The 19724-nt window shown below is 34.8% G+C and overlaps 2 protein-coding genes across 4 annotated transcripts; one reads left to right on the forward strand and one right to left on the reverse strand.

Moving 5' to 3' along the window:
- On the reverse strand, positions 104-8565 carry LOC109708030 (RNA polymerase sigma factor sigF, chloroplastic). Of its 2 annotated transcripts, none has more exons than XM_020229595.1 (9): positions 8371-8565; positions 4502-4647; positions 3405-3526; positions 3047-3289; positions 2674-2950; positions 2367-2597; positions 1539-1679; positions 786-983; positions 104-527 (listed from the first exon to the last, which is right to left on the reverse strand). In XM_020229595.1, exons 1-9 carry the CDS (start codon positions 8444-8446, stop codon positions 240-242), a joined length of 1722 nt encoding a protein of 573 aa, XP_020085184.1. In that variant the 5' UTR covers positions 8447-8565; the 3' UTR covers positions 104-239. The 2 variants fall into 2 exon arrangements, with proteins under 2 accessions (XP_020085184.1, XP_020085185.1); XM_020229596.1 differs by lacking the exon at positions 8371-8565 and adding an exon at positions 7063-7232.
- LOC109707926 (pumilio homolog 1-like) lies at positions 11816-18355 on the forward strand. 2 transcript variants are annotated; one of them, XM_020229465.1, is made up of 10 exons: positions 11816-12530; positions 12916-13300; positions 13379-13874; positions 13967-14108; positions 14185-14292; positions 14992-15204; positions 15309-15419; positions 16330-16524; positions 17690-17864; positions 17975-18355. In XM_020229465.1, exons 1-10 carry the CDS (start codon positions 12024-12026, stop codon positions 18007-18009), a joined length of 2367 nt encoding a protein of 788 aa, XP_020085054.1. In that variant the 5' UTR covers positions 11816-12023; the 3' UTR covers positions 18010-18355. The 2 variants fall into 2 exon arrangements, with proteins under 2 accessions (XP_020085054.1, XP_020085055.1); XM_020229466.1 differs by having other exon boundaries at positions 13382-13874.

The raw sequence follows: 19724 nt of genomic DNA on the forward strand, positions 1-19724 counted from the left end.
TAAAAAGAGATTAGAAGAACACTAGGAAGCCATTTATTCCACCAATAGTTGTGTATTATATAACAAGTAATTGTTTACCAAAATCAATGAGAGATGTACAAGAACTGAATGAATATACAGTCAATAGAGAAGTACATATTAGCTAATTACAGAAATATTAGTTTGTTATGAACATTTATAGTTAAAAATTAAAATAAAATAAAATTCAGAGGGCGCACGGTGAAGAGTACCTAGACCTCTTAGATTAGCAAGTGGAGATAAGCCTCAAGCCCTTGGCTCGGAAGGCTTTCTTTTAGCTTGTCCAAAGCGCGGCTCTCCAGCTGCCTAACTCTTTCCTTCGATAGGCCATACATGCGACCAATCTCTGTGAGAGATTTCCGCTCACCGTCATGAATACCGAATCGGTATTGGATTATTTTCCTCTCCCTAGGGTTGAGAATTCTGAGGAAGTTGCGCACATGCTCTCTCATCATCGCCTTCGATATGTTTAGATCAGGGATTTCAACCTCAGGATCTGCAGTGATCTCCTGTGAGCATCAATGATGTGAGAACTCTTTAGGCATCTAGCCAGGCGAAAAATACCGAATATGCATAAGATATACGGAAGCCTAAATAAAGCAAAGATCCTGAGTTTGTGAAGAGAGGCTGTTACACCATAATCATTGAAACTATGAATAATAGGAGGAAAACAGGTCATAGTCGAAACAAGGGCTATGAATACACAAGTAGATGGTGAGAGGATCTTTAGTTGTTTACTTGCGGTGAATGATAACTGAAAAAGGTACCTGCAAAGTGACGTCCTGATCTGTCCAGACACGTTTTCGAATGGGCACTGGGTTTCTAGCCCTTAATAGAAGGCTTTCCAGCTTCTGGGACGTGATTCCGACACATTTAGCTATCTCTTCATTTGCTGGCAGATATCCTCCTTGTATATACAGTTTCCTTGCAGCCTTTACCTTCCTCAGAAGTCCGAATACATTCTCCTGCAGAAAATGTCATATTCTAAGAAAATGCATAATAGCACAAATGAGAAGCTAACTTTTGAACAGGTGGCAGCAAAGAGATCGCCTAGAATAACATAGTGTTTCACATGCATTGAATAAAGAGAAGGTTCGTTCCCTTATAACATGTCCTCACTTCTTAATGGATTAGATATTAGCGTTCTTAACCCCAATTCCTTTTTTCGTTACAACCAGGAGTCAGTAAAGGCAAGATCCTTTACCCAGAAATTGCAAGATAATTTTAGATTTTTGTCTCTTACAGGGTTGCAATATTGATAGCTCTCAAATCGAACACCTCCCTTCCCAGAAATCTCTATCCATTCTGAGCATTTCACCACAGATATATTAACTAGGAACACATAAAGCATTCAAAGGAAAGCCTTGAAAAATATGCAGAAGCGAAATAAAAACTAATCACTGTAGCAAGAAGACTTAAAACTTGCAAAATATTGGAAAGCATCAGGTTTCAGTTGATACGGAAGTAAGATCACCCATCTTATCACTTTAAACAAGTAATAAAGGAAATCATGCTCATACCGGCAACCGAATTGTTCTAGAATGTTGAAATATGGCCTTCCTAATAGATTGGCGTATCCACCAGTACGCATAGCTCGGAAATCTGCATCCTGCTTGGGGCTTAAATTTCTCCAAGCTCTTAATCAGGCCTCTGCTTCCCTCCTACAGTAGCAGATGCTCATTATGCTTCAAAATTGCATGACATGACGAAGTAAAATCAAGACATATTTTGAGAACAACAAAGTATGGAACTACTAAAACAAAAAATAAATTATATAAAGATAACAACAAAGTAAGCTGCGTAGGTTAAAGTTTCCAACTGCAAAAGCCATAACAAAAGAAATATAGCACCCAGCCAATTTTGAACACATTATTTTTAGAATAATCCACATTTACAAAGAGCCAAATTACATACTCTCAGTAACAAAATATTCGTAGTCTGACACCTATTGATTGATGTTTCACATTGCTTGTCATGGTGTGTAATGACTTTAGTTGTGAGCTTACAATTGATTCAGAATTGAATGGACGATGGTAACAAAATGGATGGTTTCATAGCAATACAACTTATAACATTACTCGCCATGAATTTCAGCTATATTTGTAAGACATTGGTCATCAAATGGAACGAAAAATAGTAGTGCAACAATTATTTCCCCAAACAAACTAATAGCATATAAGAGTGCCATTTTTGTATTACTTGACTAGTCTTAAGATTCTTAACTTAGGAAGTATATAACTGCAACAGTTTCAGCATACTTCAGAAGTGACAGTAGGACAACAAAAGAAGAATCTCTGTTGCTAAAATGTGCAATATCAAATGTATAGAAGAAGAAACAGATAAACAACCTGCAGAAGATCCTGAAGGCTGAGACCCTTTCCCTCATATTGTTTAGCTACATGTATCACAAGACGGAAGTTAGCATAGATTATCTTTTCTCTGCTGCGCCTTCCTGAACAAAGGCACGACTGCAGAACTTGACAACTCATGCCAACAGACCGAGCCCACTCAGCAAGCGTTGGTTCATGACCAAACTGAAGCTCAAGTCTCTGTTTAACTCCTTCCAATCTAATAACATCCTGTTTACGGGTCATATTATCAGACACCATTTAAAACAATACATTATTCCGGTCAAATCAGGGAGTAGAAACATGCCTGTATCTGAATAATCAAGTCCTTTTCCTCTTTTAATGTTAATAATTGCTTCGTCTCCGGCCCCCGCAAGAACAGCTTAAGAGGATCATTGGAATCAAGACGCTTATCAATCTTCTTGCTTATGTCAATGCTCTTCAAACTAGCAACTTCATAACCAATGCTGCTTGGACTTTTTGAGGCTTTTCGTTTCTTGGACCTCCTCTCCAATAATCGTTTTGATTTAACAATTTTTCCTTTCTTGATTGAAATCTCCTCACTAAATTCTTTGTCAGACACACTGGTTACATCGTATTATAATTGCACAAATGCGATTAGAAACAGCTAAAATTACTGTGTAAAAAGAAAGGGAAGATATTAGTAGTGAGAAACTAACCCAGAAAAATGTTGCTCATCCAGCACAGCAGATAAAATGTTGGATTTCTGTGCTAATAAGGTGGCTTTCCTCGTGGCCATCATGGCTTTCTTGGCAAGACTCAGAACAACAGCTGGTGATAAAGAATCTGGACTGTTCCCCAATTGTATAGATTCAGCCACTTTAGTGGAGTTGCTATGATGTACAGACAGCTCTTTAGACATGATTGAAGTAGTATTTTCCTTGTTTATTGTAGGTTGTGGCCTGATATGAAAAAAGTGAATGCAGAAATCCAAAAAAAATTATAAAACAGCATTATATACAGTTAAAGGAATAGACATCTCTACTGAAGAAAAAAAAAAAAGAATAGTTTGTGTACCAGAGTCCTGGACGAGAAATAAGTTGGCGTTGAAAATATTCCAGATATTGGCCAAATTCATACTCTTCATTTTCTTCACAAAGAGGTTTGCTATCCCCAACTTTCTGTTTATCCAGAGTTGCCTTCAATTGAATGACGTTATTTGCGAAGTTAATTTGTCATTAATCATGTAGATCAGAATATTTTCTCGAGTTAAAGTTCCAATGGACCTTGGCATGAATCAACAAGACATACTCAAACAATTGCAATCAGTAAGCATAAATTGTTAAGGTGTGAACTCTCTTTAAAAGAGAGAGAGAGAGAGAGAGAGAGAGAGAGAGAGAGAGAGAGAACTTAAAGCAGATGGATGCTGATTACTGCACAATTTATATGGAACAAAATACCGCCAAGGATTTAACTTCAAGTGCCTTGGTTGTTAGCACATGCCCATACCAACAACAGGTCAGTACAATACAATAAGGCATACTGCCATGCTGACATGCATGATGCACGTCGCTTGTAAGGGGCGGAAAAGTATTTTTAACAAACAGAAACCAAACCCCAGAAAATCTAATGTACTGCCAAATGTCCACACTGATACCTAAGGTGAATCGAGCCAGTTTAAGACAGGCACAGTACGGCATGGTCAGCACAGACTGTGCTGACTAGCATTTAAATAATTGCCTACTGCAACCAGGATCAAAGATGTCGAGAATGACTCTATATCTCTATAACTGAATACTAAAAACATTAGAGGACTAGTCTTAATCATCATCTTGTTATGTATAATGGATTAAAACACTGTTCTCTATTAACTTAAACTTTCAAAGAAATTTGTCGTTTCACAAGACTGAAAAAAAATTTAGAATTGAGGAAGCGGACAAGGAAACTTATAAATCTGATATTTCTATAAACTATCACCCAAACTGATATTTGAAATCTTCTTTCACATTTATTCTCAAAAGGCTGAGGAAATATAAAATCCAGAAACCCTGAAGCAGTGCTCAACCTTGTAAATTGACAATCAATTTCTAAGTGGATTATCCGTCTAACAGATATCTCCAATCTGAGTGTACCATGGTTTCTTCAAAACAAGAGTGCCAGTTAAGGAGCATTACCTGGGAAACCTTTTCTTCCTTTAAGTAGTAATCTTTACGATCATGATGTTGTTCCAATGAAAGAAGTGATGCAGGAAGACGATGCACAAGAGATGATGTTGTCATCGAGGTAACAATCCGGCTTGCATGCTCACTTATCATTGGAACTGCAAAATCCGAATTCGTTACAAAAAATAATAATTACAAAAGCTATTTCATAGAATTTGATGAAAAGGTCCTTAAATGTTCTTTTAAGCTAATATTGCTCTCCTGATGCTGAAAAAATTGCAGCAATACCTCAAATAGTTAGCAACCTATTAGACGTACAACCTTCTCTTTACCACATTGAAAAAGCATAAGAAAGCTTGTAATCTTCTAAATTGATTTTGACAAATATAATCATATTAAAGCATCTAGAAGCTTCAACAATTATCAATAATGTACAAAGAAGAAATGACAACCTCTTTCTGAGATTAAACAGAATGATTTAGAACTTTGAGAATAAATTAAGCTGAAATAATGCGCAAATAAAACACATATACTATCATGGGTTGCAGACCGCAGTTTTTGCCGGCTAACAAAACTGTGCAAACAGATTGAATCCTGTAGGTGGAGAATTGGCTAATTTCAAAACTAAGTGCAACCTCTATCTACTTGAAGGGTAAACAGAAGTGACTGTTGTAGATGGTGTGTTGGTGTGTATGTCAAACTGTTTCTACCAGTTCAGTGATTCTGGTGCAAATTAACTTGAGGAACTTATCACTAATTGAAACATTGATCGTTGATAAGGTAGGATACCATTTGAGCCACAGATCCGTGTTCTTCAAGAAGGGAAATTTTCAAATATAAAGGGTTCCCCAAGAATTCAAAAGAATGCTATATCCAACTATAAAACGCACGATAAAAATAGTGAGAGAGCTTTTCCTAGCATTTGATATGTCATGGCATAATCTTTACTTTGTTTTGACTCCTTAGAGGCAAGTTTCTTGGACTATTCGGCATGAAATAGTATGCTAATGTGAACCATACTAAGTAATAGGATAACTGACTCTTCAATAGTAGAATAATGTTAAAAGCTGAACATATATTGGTCAAATTAAGTCCGTTAAATACATTTCTGAGCCTATCACGTGTTAAGGGAGCGTGTCAGAATTTGAGAGGTTTCTCCACCTATCAGCTCAAAGCTTTCGGATTGGGCCCGAGCCCTTCAACAAAATCAAGAAACAAGCCAACTCCATCTAAAACCGATCAAACATCTACACTATGAAGGAATCCAAGGTACTTGGAACTGAGAAACAATGCAATATACTTCAAAAATGAGTGGACCATGTGTGGAAAACAAGCAAACAACTTATACTCACTCAAGTATAACACCACCCAAGTACAAGAATTTAAAAGAATGAGTGTCATTTTAAACCACACAAATGGAAGAGAAGCTTCTACAGTGCATCATAAAATGAGAGAAAAGTGTTCAAATCTTCAGTATTTAGTCTTTAGACCACTATAACTCAAAAGAAATCAGAGGGAGGAAAAAAGAAAAAACCTTTAAGTGGACAAAAAACTCAACTTTGAGCCATTAATTGTAAGAAAAATAGAAAAAAAGGGTCTATTAGGGGAAAAAAAAAAAAGGATTTCTCTTAGTGCATAAAAACCAGAGAATATTGTTCAAAAATAAGGAGAAAAAAAGCTTTTTGTCCACTTAAAGGTTTTTTCTTTTTTCATGAACAAAATACTCAACTTAAAGCCATTAACTGTAGGAAAAAAATTTAAAAAAAAGGACTGATTGATACCAACCTTAAGTTGAGATAGGGTTAGTGGATAACAATCAGAGAAAATAGTTCAAAAATCAGAGTAAAAACACTTTTTCTGACAAAAATGCCAAATTTGAGCCATTAATTGTACGATTAATTAGAAAAGAAAAAACGGTTTAATTCACAGCTGCTTGGAGTGAGACTAGGGTTTTCCTAAGTGTGTAAAAATCAGAAAAAATTGTTCAAAAGTCAGAGGGAAAAAAACCTTTTCGCGTACAAAATATCAACTTTGAGCCATTAATTGTACGCTTAGGAAACAAAAAGGGTTTAATTCACTGCTACTGAAGTGAGACCAGGGTTTCTCTTTTAGTGCATAAATATCAGAGAAAATTGCTCAAAAATCAGAGTAAAAAACTTTTTGCGGACGAAATACTCAACTGTTAGTCATTAATTGTACAAAAAATTAGAAAAAAAAAGGGTTTTGTTCACTGTTACTGAAGTGAGACTAGGGTTTCTCTTAGTGCATAAATATCAGAGAAATTTGCTCAAAAATCAGAGTAAAAAAAACTTTTTACGGACAAAATACTCAACTGTGAGCCATTAATTGTAGGTAAAATTAGAAAAGAAAAAAAAAAAAAGGAAAGGGTTTAGTTCACAGCTGCTTGAAGTGAGACTAGGGTATCCCTTAGCGCATTAAAATCAGAGAAACTTGTTCAAAAATCAGATGAGAAAAAAAAAAAAAAAAAAAAAAAAAAAAAACCCTTGTTATGGACCCCAAAAAAAAACTCAACTTTGAGCCATTAATTGTAGGAAAAATTAGAAAACAGCTACCTGAAGTGGAGCTAGGGTTCCTGAGATGGGCTCGTGGGAGATTGGGAGGAGCGAGAATGCTCGTTCTAGCCTCCATTTTCGATCCCCTTCGTCGTCTCCTCCACCACCTTATCTCTCTCTATCCATGTCGCAATGGTGTGTGCACATAATAGTGTAGGGTTTGAGAGATTTTTTTTCCACATTACACGACTCTCGCGCGCCCAAAATGGCCCCCAAACAAAAAAAAAAAAAACAGAGGGCGAGGATGAAGTTGCCGAGCTGGTCCAATTGAAAAATGCCACGTCAGCACTCTCCACCCAGGGTCCGGGGAAGAGGAAAAATTCTAAAATGCAACGGGTGCATTGATGTCGTGGCGTAACAATCCAATCAAATATATTTTTTTAGAAATATATATCCCATTATAATTATAAAAAAATATTTTTATTGTATTTTTNTTTCATGAACAAAATACTCAACTTAAAGCCATTAATTGTAGGAAAAAAATTTAAAAAAAAGGACTGATTCATACCAACCTTAAGTGGAGATAGGGTTAGTGGATAACAATCAGAGAAAATAGTTCAAAAATCAGAGTAAAAACACTTTTTCTGACAAAAATGCCAAATTTGAGCCATTAATTGTACGATTAATTAGAAAAGAAAAAACGGTTTAATTCACAGCTGCTTGGAGTGAGACTAGGGTTTTCCTAAGTGTGTAAAAATCAGAAAAAATTGTTCAAAAGTCAGAGGGAAAAAAAACCTTTTCACGTACAAAATACTCAACTTTGAGCCATTAATTGTACGCTTACGAAAAAAAAAAAAAAGGGTTTTAATTCACTGCTACTGAAGTGAGACCAGGGTTTCTCTTTTAGTGCATAAATATCAGAGAAAATTGCTCAAAAATCAGAGTAAAAAAATTTTTGCGGACGAAATACTCAACTGTTAGTCATTAATTGTACGAAAAATTAGAAAAAAAAAAAAAGGGTTTTGTTCACTGTTACTGAAGTGAGACTAGGGTTTCACTAAGTGCATAAATATCAGAGAAATTTGCTCAAAAATCAGAGTAAAAAAAACTTTTTACGGACAAAATACTCAACTGTGAGCCATTAATCGTAGGTAAAATTAGAAAAGAAAAAAAAAAAAAGGAAAGGGTTTAGTTCACAGCTGCTTGAAGTGAGACTAGGGTATCTCTTAGCGCATTAAAATCAGAGAAACTTGTTCAAAAATCAGAGGAAAAACAAAAAACCCTTCTTATGGACACACACACACACACACACACACAAAAAACTCAACTTTGAGCCATTAATTGTAAGAAAAATTAGAAAACAGCTACCTGAAGTGGAGCTAGGGTTTCTGAGGTGGGCTCGTGGGAGATTGGGAGGAGCGAGAATGCTCGTTCTAGCCTCCATTTTCGATTCCCTTCGTCGTCTCCTCCGCCACCTTATCTCTCTCTATCCATGTCGCAATGATGTGTGCACATAATAGTGTAGGGTTTGAGAGATTTTTTTTCCACATTACACGACTCTCGCGCGCCCAAAATGGCCCCCAAACAAAAAAAAAAAAAACAGAGGGCGAGGATGAAGTTGCCGAGCTGGTCCAATTGAAAAATGCCACGTCAGCACTCTCCACCCAGGGTCCGGGGAAGAGGAAAAATTCTAAAATGCAACGGGTGCATTGATGTCGTGGCGTAACAATCCAATCAAATATATTTTTTTAGAAATATATATCCCATTATAATTATAAAAAAATATTTTTATTGTATTTTTATTTGAAAAAGAGGAATATGATTGGCTTGTTATTGATGACGTGGTGCAAATATGACAGTATATAATTCCTCGAGGAAGAGAGTAAGTATTGTGTAAAACAGTTGCACCACGGTCAGTTCAATCCAGCCAACCAATCTCGTCTCTTTAAAAAAAAAATTTATAATAAAAATATAATTTTATAATTATTATGGAATAAATAAATTTTTAAAAAATTATTTGATTGGTTGGGATGCCACATTACTAATAATATAACTGGTACATTCTAAAATATTTTTTCTGACTAAATAAAAAAGTATTTTATGAAATAGTAGTATTATGTCGCCTCAATCCAACAAATCAATCACGTCTTTTTAAAAAAATTATAATAAAAATATTTTTTTATAATTGTGATAGGATAAACAAACTTAAAATAAACTATTTGACTATAATTGTTCCTAATATAACTAGTGAATTCTAGAATTTTTTCCAAACTAGAGAGGAGTATTCTATGAAACAGTAGCACCGCGTCAGCTCAATCTAGCAAATTAATTATGTCTTTTAAAAAAATATATAATAAATATATATCTTTATTATAAATTATGATAGAATGAGTAATCTTTAGAAAGGCATTATTATTGATTGGGTCATACTACGTATAATATGTAAGTGATCCATTCTAAACTATTTCTATGCCAGCATGTGTTTGCTTGGTTACTTATAAATTCATTTTTTAAGGAAAAAAAAAAATCTTCTCAAAACATTTAATTTTGAAAAACAAAAGGCAGACTTTTTATATAAAGGCATATTTGGATCCACGCAAAATTATAAAAAAAAATATTTTTAGAAGAAAATTAATCTTATGATCCTTTGATATTTGATTTGTACAAAAAGAAAACAAATTTTCAAAGAATAATTNTAGCACCACATCAGCTCAATCTAGCAAATCAATTATGTCTTTTAAAAAAATATATAATAAAAATATATTTTTATAAATTATGATGGAATGAGTAATTTTCTGAAAGGGATTATTATTGATTGGATCATGCCAACTTATAATATGTAAGTGATCCATTCTATACTATTTCTGAGCTAGGGAATGTTTGTTTGGTTACTTAGAAGTTCATTTTTTGAGGAAAAAAAATAACATAAAAAATGTTTTCTCTGAAATTTTAATTTTGAAAAACATAAGGTAGACTTTTTATATAAGGGTATATTTGGTTCCACGCAAAATTAAAAAAAAAATTATTTTTAGAAGAAAATTAATCTTATGAACCTTTGATATTTGGTTTGTACTAAAAGGAAAAATTTTTCAAATAATAGTTGTTTGGTTTGCAGGAAAGAAATAAAAAATATTTTTACTTTTGTCCTAAATAAATATAAAGTTAATATTTTAATGTTAGATAATATAGCTAATATAAGAACAAGGTGAATAATTTTTTATTTTTAGAAAATAATGAATGATGCATCACTTTTCTAAATATAATAAATTATTTGCCTAATTTTATAAATAAAAGTATTGCGTGCCTATTCTTATAATTCAAAAATTTTATAAGCCAGGTTACTCAAAAATTAGGAATTAAACCGACTGAATATGATCAGATTTTTGACCAAACTATATCCGTATTCGAAATTTTCTTCTGATGCAAATTTAAATGCAGATATATGTTGGATGCTCAATGTTCATTATCATATCTCCTTAAAACAGATTGAATTCGGATTGGATTTGAATACTATTCAGATAATAATATATATTAATATACATATAAAAATATAAACTAAAATTAACGGGAATAAGATACAATTTAAAAAGGTTCATATTTATCTTCAAACTTCAAATATAGGCATATATTTTATTCAATAAAATTTAATATTTCAACAAATATAAATATAATTTTAATTTGAAATTCATCGTAACATAAACGAAGAACATAAGAAAAAAATCACTTTATCCCTCTCTAATATAAACTAACATTCCTTCTATCTCTTTTTAAGAAATCATATTCGCATCTATATATTTTTTATTTTTTTAAATTCGAATTCCAATAGAAATATGTATCGCGTGTTTGGTTCGAAGTTGAAGTCGGAATCGGAATCGGAATCAAAATAAGCTGGAATCGGAATCGGAATGACTCATTACCTAATTCTGTTTGGTTCATCACCTAAATCGGAATCGAAATAAATCATTCCCATTGTCGGTGTTTGGTTCAGATGAATATAAAAACATAATCAAATTAATATACTAACATTATCTTTATAATATATTAATTTAAATTCAAATTAAATATTAAATATTAAATATTTACATCAAAATTTTGAAATAATGTCAAAATTTTAAATCTATTTTTTTAAAAAAAATTAAACTTTGAAGTTGAGTGGATAATTCAAAATATGAAACTAAATTTTGATTTATTCAAATTCAAACTTAAAATTACAATTTAAATTTTAATTTGAATCCATAAATTTAATTTAAGTTTGAAATAAAATTTGAATGAACTTTATATAAATTAAAATTTAATTTAAATTCAAATTCATAAGTTAGATTCGAAATACAAACTTAAAATTTTAATTTTTAATTTAAGTTCAAATTAAAATTTAAAATTATATATTTAATTTAAAAATTTTAACTCATATTTTAATTAAAAAAATTGAAAAAATAAATTCCGAATAAAAATCTATTCCGTCTGGATTCAACTTTCAATCCGGTCTTCTAGGCCGGATTGAAAAAAGGGTGATTGAGCGATTCTCATTTCACTCGAAAATCAGAATCGGAATGGAACTCCCACGTACCAAACACCCATAAATGAATTCACTCATTCCCATTTTGATTCTATGGTAAAAGAAAAACGGACCAAACACGCCCGCCTATTTATATTCGTATCCTATCGAATCGAGTGCAAGATATGATCACAATTCCACCCTGATTAGATAATGAACAAAAAGTTTAGGGACTATAATGCAATTTAGCAGAAGGAATCTTTAATCCTAGTCGGAAAAGCAGTTTCCAATTTCTTTTTCCGTTCCCTCTCCTGATTCTGACTCCCGCATCTCCTCATTTCCTTTCTCGGCTCTCGTTCCCCGTCCCTCTCCTCTCTCTATATAAATACCTCGTTCTCACCCCCTCTTGTCCAAACCCTAGAATCCCACCACCACACCCCCATCGTACTCGGAGCTCCCGCAGAGGCGACCGCGTTCGCGTCGTGCGCTGCGTCCTCGCGAAGGTTTCTAGGGTTCGCGGCGAAGGATGGGGCCGGTCGCTCCGCGCAGCAGAGGCCTCGCGAACGGCGAAGGGAGGGAGATCGATGCGCTTCTCGAGGAGCGGAACCATGGCGGCGGCGCCGCGGCGTTCGATCCCTTCAGAGGCGCCAGCGCTCCGCCCACCATGGAGGGGTCGCGAGCGGCGCTGGCGAGCTTGTTCGGCGTCGATGGCGGCGCGGAGGAGGTTGCGGGGGAGGAGGAGATGCGGGGGCACCCGGATTACTTGTCGTACTACTACGCTCCTGGGAACTTCAATCCGAGGCTTCCCCCGCCGGCGGTGTCGAGGGAGGATTGGCGGGCTGTGCGGCGGATCAGCGAGTCGCGGAGGAGGGGTTCCGATTGCGATTTGGATAGCAACTCGCTCTTCTCGGTGCAGCCGTGTTTGGCGGGCTCTAGAAGAGAGCAGAGAGCGGTGGTTCCTCCGCATCTTTCTCCGGATTGGCGTGATTCGGCAGGATTGGGAGCCAGGAGGAGTTTGACACATCTTTCGCAGGTCAGGTTGCTCTGTTCGTTCTGTTTACTGATCTTTTAGTTGCTTATTCTTGATGTTTAGGTGGCTTGTATAATTCGACCTACGCAAAAACCAAAAAAAAAAATGTTCTTGATGTGGGTACTTTGGGAGTAATTTTGTTGTATATTCTTGTATCTTGAATTATGCTGGATTGGTATTTGAATTCCCAGGTTTTGCATTGAAATAATGAAAAGCATGAAAATGTTAAGGAGTTAACACATGGATTTGAGAGCTGTGTTCTGCAAGCTGTAGATAGATGTTAATTATGAAGAGAATTGCAGGTTGTGGATATATTTGTTTGCTGATTTTCTCGTTGTTCTGTATGTTTTCTGTTGCAAACATCTGAGAAGTACTGTTGTCTTTACAGGATGACATGGGCCATTCAGCTTCTCCTTATGCTTGCCATTCACAGCCAATCAGTCGCAATAAGTTCGACAGTATCGTTGATCAAATGGGAGTGTCTAGTGTTCGATTAAATGGGATGGAAGATGTAGATAGTCTGCAAACTGGACTGACTTATCCCAGCATTGTTAGAAACAAGAGCTTTAGTTCGATATCTCGACCTTGTTTTAATGTTGACAGAGAAACACTCTCAGAAGATGCCTTTGAACACATTTCATCTTTTAAGGGGGACTATGCTGATATATCTACGGCACTATCTGGATTGCACCTGTCTAACAGTACGACAATGTATGGAAAATATCCTGTGCAAGAGCAGCTTCATAAAATGCCAAATAATCATCCTGACAGAGGTAATCTCAGAGAAAACAATGTTACTGTGTTGTCTAATTCAATAAAATGTCTTACTCATAGCTATTTGCTTTATTTAGCAGGTGCCGCATTTTTAAGAAGTGAGGAAGGTCGTTACTTGAATGGAATTAGAAATCAATTATTATCAAATTCTCAAGTACCGGTGATGGACAAAATACACACACCACTTTTACAGAGGGAATCAGATATCCGAATGCAAGCTGGTGCGAATCTTAGTCCTTTAAGAAGTAATTACTTCCACACAGCACAAATGGGTCTCTCCGAGTATCAGAAAGCATACCTTGAGTCTCTTATTTCGCAGCAGAAAATGTCCGATAGTAGGTTACTCGGCAATCCTGATTCTGGCATTGGTTTGCCCTATTTGGGAACCCAGTCGTCACGCACCAGTAATTCTTCTTTTGGTTCTCTAAGCCCTTTTGAGCATAATGATCAGCAATTTTTTCTCTCTTCCCCGGCAAGAGTTGCAGCTACCAGATCTATGTTGGATGAATTGAAGCACAACAAAATCAGAACATTTGAGCTTGCTGATATAGTGGGTCATGTTATTGAATTTAGGTGCTACAGCAGTCTTATGAATAATTTCCTTACTAATGAACTTTGTTGTTATTGAATCCATGATTTATTTGTTTTTCTCTGTGCTCTTGCAGTTTAGATCAGTATGGAAGTCGTTTCATTCAACAAAAACTTGAAACTGCATTAGTTGGTGAGAAAAGCAAAATTTTTCCTGAGATACTTGCTCATGCTCTTTCTTTGACGAAGGATGTCTTTGGGAATTATGTCATTCAAAAGGTATGACGGTCTTATTGTCAAACAAATTATTTAAGTATATCTTTTGAATTCTGAAATTTGAGCAAACAATTTGCAGTTTTTCGAGCTGGGTACCGAGAGCCAAAGGAATCAGCTGAGTGATCAAATTTTGGGCCATGTTTTGCATCTAAGTCTTCAAACATATGGGTGCAGAGTAATTCAAAAGGTTGACTTAGCGTCTGTATTCATACTTTTATTACCTTTTATGTAGTGTAGTTTGCACTTGCTTGCATCCTTCTATTCCCAGGCTTTTAATTGCTACAGTTATGTTAGATTCCCTATCTCTTCACACTTTGCTTGCAGTTTTTGTATCCAGCTTCTTTCTGGTTCTGTTTATGCAATTGTGGTTGTCGTGCCTTGCATAATGTTTCAGCAAATTGTGGCTCTGATTAACATTTCCATGCTACTCACTCAAAACATTCTGCAATAGAGATATGACCTTTACCGGTTACTGTAAAATATTATTCTAACCTAGGTCTAGAAAGTTAAATTTTCTTTTATTTTCTCGTGGAGATTTGTCTTTGTCACTGCATTGTCTAGTATAAATAATCTTATTATATCTGCGTATTTGTACCATTTGAAATTGTGGCAGGTAGGCATGTAACTTTTAATGTTATCACATTTATTTCTTTTTTCCTATGCAAAGTGATATACCGTTATTTAGCTTGCAGTAGATACTAGCTTTCAGTATTCCTTTTCTTTTCTGTTCAATCTCGAGGAATGAAAATCTTCCCAGATGTAGATTTCAATATCTAATTTTCTCATGCCTATGTTTTTCACAAATGAACAAAATTTTTCTTGATGTGCATATTATGGTTGTTTTGGTGATAATGCTGGAATTGAGTAATAATTTTAACCTTTGCAGGCTTTGGAAGTCGTTGATTTGGATCTACGAACTCAAATTGCATCTGAACTTGACGGTTTTGTCATGAAATGCATCAGAGATCAGAATGGCAACCATGTAATACAAAAGTGCATCGAATGTGTCCCTGAAGACAGGATTCAGTTTATTATATCCACTGTCTTTGGACAGGTTTCAGTGCTTTCCACCCACCCATATGGCTGCAGAGTTATTCAGGTGCTAAATTCACTTTATTCTGATGTCTTTGCAACAGTTACAGACTTATAATAAGAACTAAAAACTTTATCCTTAACTATTATGTCTCATCTGAATGCTTGCAGAGGATTTTGGAGCATTGTGTCGATCAAAAAACCCTAAGCATAGTGATGGATGATATCATGCAATCTCTCTCTACTTTGTCATATGACCAGTATGGGAACTATGTTGTTCAAGTAAGTTTTCATTTCGTAAGGCTTAATCATGGTTCTTTATTGTTATGTCTGTTTTGGCTGTGCTAGAGCTTTTGTAGAAGTGCTGTTTTACTAGAGTTGTTTAATGAAATATTGACGGTTTTTTCATTAAGATCTCCTCAATAGCTAAGCAAAATCTTCAACTCAATGCATTTGTTGTTGGGACCCAAAAACAATATTTCAGCTTTCTATAACAGCGAAAACTCCAGAATTTGATTTGCCAAATTTTGGAAGCTTCTTTTTTTGGAAGCTGTCATGTATGCTTTTTGGAAAATTAGCACAAGTGCTATGGATGCCGAATATGCTTCCGCAAATTGTAAAATAAATTAAGTAGATAGAAATTGATTTTGTTTTTCTCATGTGATCACTTCTTTCCCATGGGAAAACTGGAAGGTGAAAGGCTACCCGAACAGAAGCAGGATATCTTTCCTTCACTGACTAGTTTTTTATGGGAACTCTTCATCCTGCCATTCCTACAGGATTTATGTGTTCCCAAATGGACCCTTACTCCTTAGTGGGTGAAGATTATGTCGGGTTTTTTTGGGAGCTTTTCTCAGATCTTTGTTTTGGTGATTATTGTGGTTGGTTTTGGGGTCATTTTTGGATTCAAATTGATGGAATTAAGGTGCTACAGTCACTACAAGGAAGTTAGGAGAATTACAGAGGACCCTCTTTTTTGAAGGACTGTTTAACTTTTTTTTTTTTTATGCTTCTATTGTTCATTATGTTTTATCCTTTACAGTTGTTTCTATGTGCTTTGTATTTTAATTATGTTTAAAGGGATTTTGTTATTTATTGTGTATTATCCTTTGGAATCATTCATATATGCTTTGTATTTCAGTAATTTTTATCCATATAACCTACTGATTTTGTACTGTTATATATTTTTAAGCATGTCCTGCAATATGGAAAGCCTGAACAGCGGTCTGCTATAATTCACAAGCTTAGAGGACAGATTGTAGAGATGAGCCTAGAGAAGTTTGCTTCAAATGTTGTTGAGAAATGCTTGATTTATGGTTCCCCTGAAGACCGCCAACTTCAAATAAATGAAATTATGGGTTCTAGCGGTGAAAATGAAAACTTGCAGGTTTGTTCTTTTTTTTTTTCTAATTTGATTAAGTAGCGGATCTTGAGTAGTTATGTTCTTTACTCGTCGCTTGAAGCAATTCCTGTTCTGAGTTTGTTATAGAGAAATTTGGTGCTACCTTTTCATCGATTCAAAAGTAGCATTGGAGTCACTAGAACATGATGCTTTCTTTTTAAGTGTTATTTTTGAACCTTTTGGAGAACTTTACTTAACTGTTGTCAAGCTATTTTGTGAATGCTAATGTACATACTTGAAGCTTAAACTGCATTAAGTGTAGCATTTGTTAATCAGGAGAAGATCGAGAGTACTATAAACTTTCCTTGGACAAATGTAGTAAAAATAAAAAACACCAAAAATGGAACGACAAAGACAGATACCCAAGAAAGAGCATGAAAATCCTTGACTCCTGAAATTTAATTGTTCATTGATTTTTCAAGTATTTGCAAAAATCTTAGAACCGTTGGAAGCTCTTCAGAGTAAACAAACTGTTTTATGGTGATGACAGAAGCTTACTAAAGATTAACATAGATGTTTGTAGGTTAGCGGTTTGACTATAGTTGAGAGTGGTGCGGCTTTTAATATACCTTGTTTTTGCCTTTTTCTGTTTATAAGTGCAAAATTATAGCTTTGCAACCCTTTGGAGCCTAAAAAGTATTTTAGGGAGCAGATAGTGTATATCATATATTGACCTGCTATAAAGCGTGTAAAAGTTGAGAATAGCCTAGCTTTATATATCTAAATGATTTATTAATATTCTTTCTACATCGTGAGGTGTAGGAGCTTTATACATCTGATTCAACTACCAAATTACATTTATTGGAAACTTCATTGCTGTCATTTATAGTGGTGATTATTTACTACTAGTGCGATAAGTAGTAGGTTGCCGCTACTTGAAGGGATTTAAGGTTTGGATCAGAATTGGAGAGAGCAGTTTCCATTCTTGTTGTTTGGTCGGGGCAATTTTATTCCAAATTCTTAATCACCAGGGATCAAATTCTCCAAAACAGAATCCCTCTTGAGATTTAGGAATTAAGTTTGACTTAGAAAAGGAATGTGCACTTTTGTGACTACTGCGACAACTATCGATGTTTCATTTTTTTCTTTACCAAAGTGGAATTTGGTTGATGATCGATTATATCCTAAGGCTGAATTGATCTGTTTGCAGATAATGATGAAGGATCAGTTTGCAAACTATGTCATACAGACGGTCCTTGAGACCTGCGACGACGAGACGCGAAAGCTCATTCTTTCACGCATCAGAGCTCACCTAGCCGTGCTTAAGAATTACACGTATGGGAAGCATATCGTTGCTCGTGTCGAGAAGCTAATTGTTGCGGGAGGTCAGACGCAAGCTTATACTTCCCTTCTATGCTTTATTTTATAATTTCTCTTACGTGCTCTTCGGTTTAAAAAAAAAAAACTATTCTGACTAAAAGATTTAACCTTGCAGAAAAGCGAATGGGGATGCCACCGAAATTGTCTTGAGGAATATACTGTAAAACCGATTTTGTAAAGTTGTCGAGGTTATTCTTATTAGAAACTTGAGGAAAGTTCAATCACTTTTGCCCTTACTACATATGTTATATAATTGTCATATCTTTAATAGAGGTAGAGGCCATTATTCTTGTGTATATCTTCAATTTGGTACAGAACCAATAGCAATACCGCGATGACGATGATCTAGTCTGGGGTTTTATGTCCAAGGCGCGCGATGTAAATGGTTTTGGCTTTGAAGAAAGTGTATAAATTTTCAGGACCTTTAACATAGCCATTTGTAACAGTTAATTGGATTGTTATGGTAATAATAATAAAGCAGTTCTTTTATTTTTAATCATAAACTTCAAACTATATATTGTCTTTTGGGTATGTATTTGCTGTTGTACTGTTTTTCAGTTCTGTCGCTTTCCTGTGGGCCGGTGGGTATTCTTTGACAAGATTAATGGTCTAATATGTATCCTCTTACAATCTTTGAATGATGTATTGGTGCTTTTGTGAGTTTCTACTCATTCAAGTTTTTTCGTAAATGCTCATTCAAGTTTTTACTCGGGACACCGTAAATTTCATCAGATATTTGAAATATTTGAACTATACGGATGCATGAACGGTAAGTTGCTCATGTGTACTACACAATTCTGCGTGCGACGTGGATGTCTAGAACAATTTTGTTTTAACAAAATAAAATTATCATATTACTTATGATTAAATTTCTTATTGTTTGTTATGGCTCCATATATGAGTGGTTTGAGATATATTCAAAGTGTTGTAACTGGTGCAAAGAAGCGTTATCTTTTCTTTTATGTGAAATAGTGAATTATTTGCGATCCTTATTCATCAATGTATCCGTTTGGCAATATATAAAACAAATGCTTAAAAAGGTTTTTCTTGGCTTTTAGTTTTGTAAAGAAATTATCTAATCCGTAATAATATTGTGTGAGTACACCATATTATGGGTGTGTTTGTTTTATTGAAAATAGAGAAGGGTGAAGTGGTTTCTAGTCCTAAATGTCTATTTTTATTGTTTGGAATTTTATTTTTAGTTGAATTTCAAATTTGTCAAAATACCATAATGGACTTCCGTCCATCTTATATCATACTAATTCACTCTCACTTTGGGCGGACCCAAGTAAATTACAAAAAAAAAAAGTGAGAAGAAAATTGATAAAATTTTAATTTGCTCTCAAACTTGCACCAAAAAAATAGAAGAATCGAGAGAATTTTAGTTTCACGTTTATATAAACAAACAGTAAAAAAAATAAATAACAAATATCTAAACTTGTAATTTACATCACATACAAGATTAGCCACATCTAGTAATCTAAAATACACACCCTTTCCTCGGCAATATTTTCGGTGTAATCTTATATCTTTTATAATACAGTAACACCAAACAGACTACATACCGAATGAACCAAACGCAGTAATTTTAACAGAATTGTCTGTAATCTTGTCAAAATAATCTAAACCAAACCTAACTTAGGACGCGCTTGGTTCGAGTTATATAATATTATAGTGTATTGCGATATATTCATGTATCTTGAATTACTAAATGAGATTACAAGAGCCGCCTTCAGTAATCCAAGATACACACCCTCCTCCTCGGTAATATTTTTGGTGAAATCTCACACTTTTTATAATACTGTAATACCAAACAGATTGCATACTGAACGAGCCAAATGCAGTAATTCTGATAGAATTATCTG

This window comes from Ananas comosus, linkage group 3 (genome assembly GCF_001540865.1).
Source record: "Ananas comosus cultivar F153 linkage group 3, ASM154086v1, whole genome shotgun sequence".
In the NCBI taxonomy this organism is placed as follows: domain Eukaryota; kingdom Viridiplantae; phylum Streptophyta; class Magnoliopsida; order Poales; family Bromeliaceae; genus Ananas; species Ananas comosus.

Bases quoted from the DNA above. Each gene is read 5' to 3' on its own strand.
- LOC109708030 (XM_020229595.1), bottom strand. From the start codon at position 8,446: ATGGAGGCTAGAACGAGCATTCTCGCTCCTCCCAATCTCCCACGAGCC. The intron at 2,951-3,046 runs GTTAGTTTCTCA...CGATGTAACCAG, and splicing joins GATGAGCAACATTTTTCTGG to TGTGTCTGACAAAGAATTTA. The intron at 984-1,538 runs GTATGAGCATGA...CATTTTCTGCAG, and splicing joins CTAGAACAATTCGGTTGCCG to GAGAATGTATTCGGACTTCT.
- LOC109707926 (XM_020229465.1), top strand. From the start codon at position 12,024: ATGGGGCCGGTCGCTCCGCGCAGCAGAGGCCTCGCGAACGGCGAAGGG. The intron at 14,109-14,184 runs GTATGACGGTCT...AACAATTTGCAG, and splicing joins GGAATTATGTCATTCAAAAG to TTTTTCGAGCTGGGTACCGA. The intron at 16,525-17,689 runs GTTTGTTCTTTT...ATCTGTTTGCAG, and splicing joins GTGAAAATGAAAACTTGCAG to ATAATGATGAAGGATCAGTT.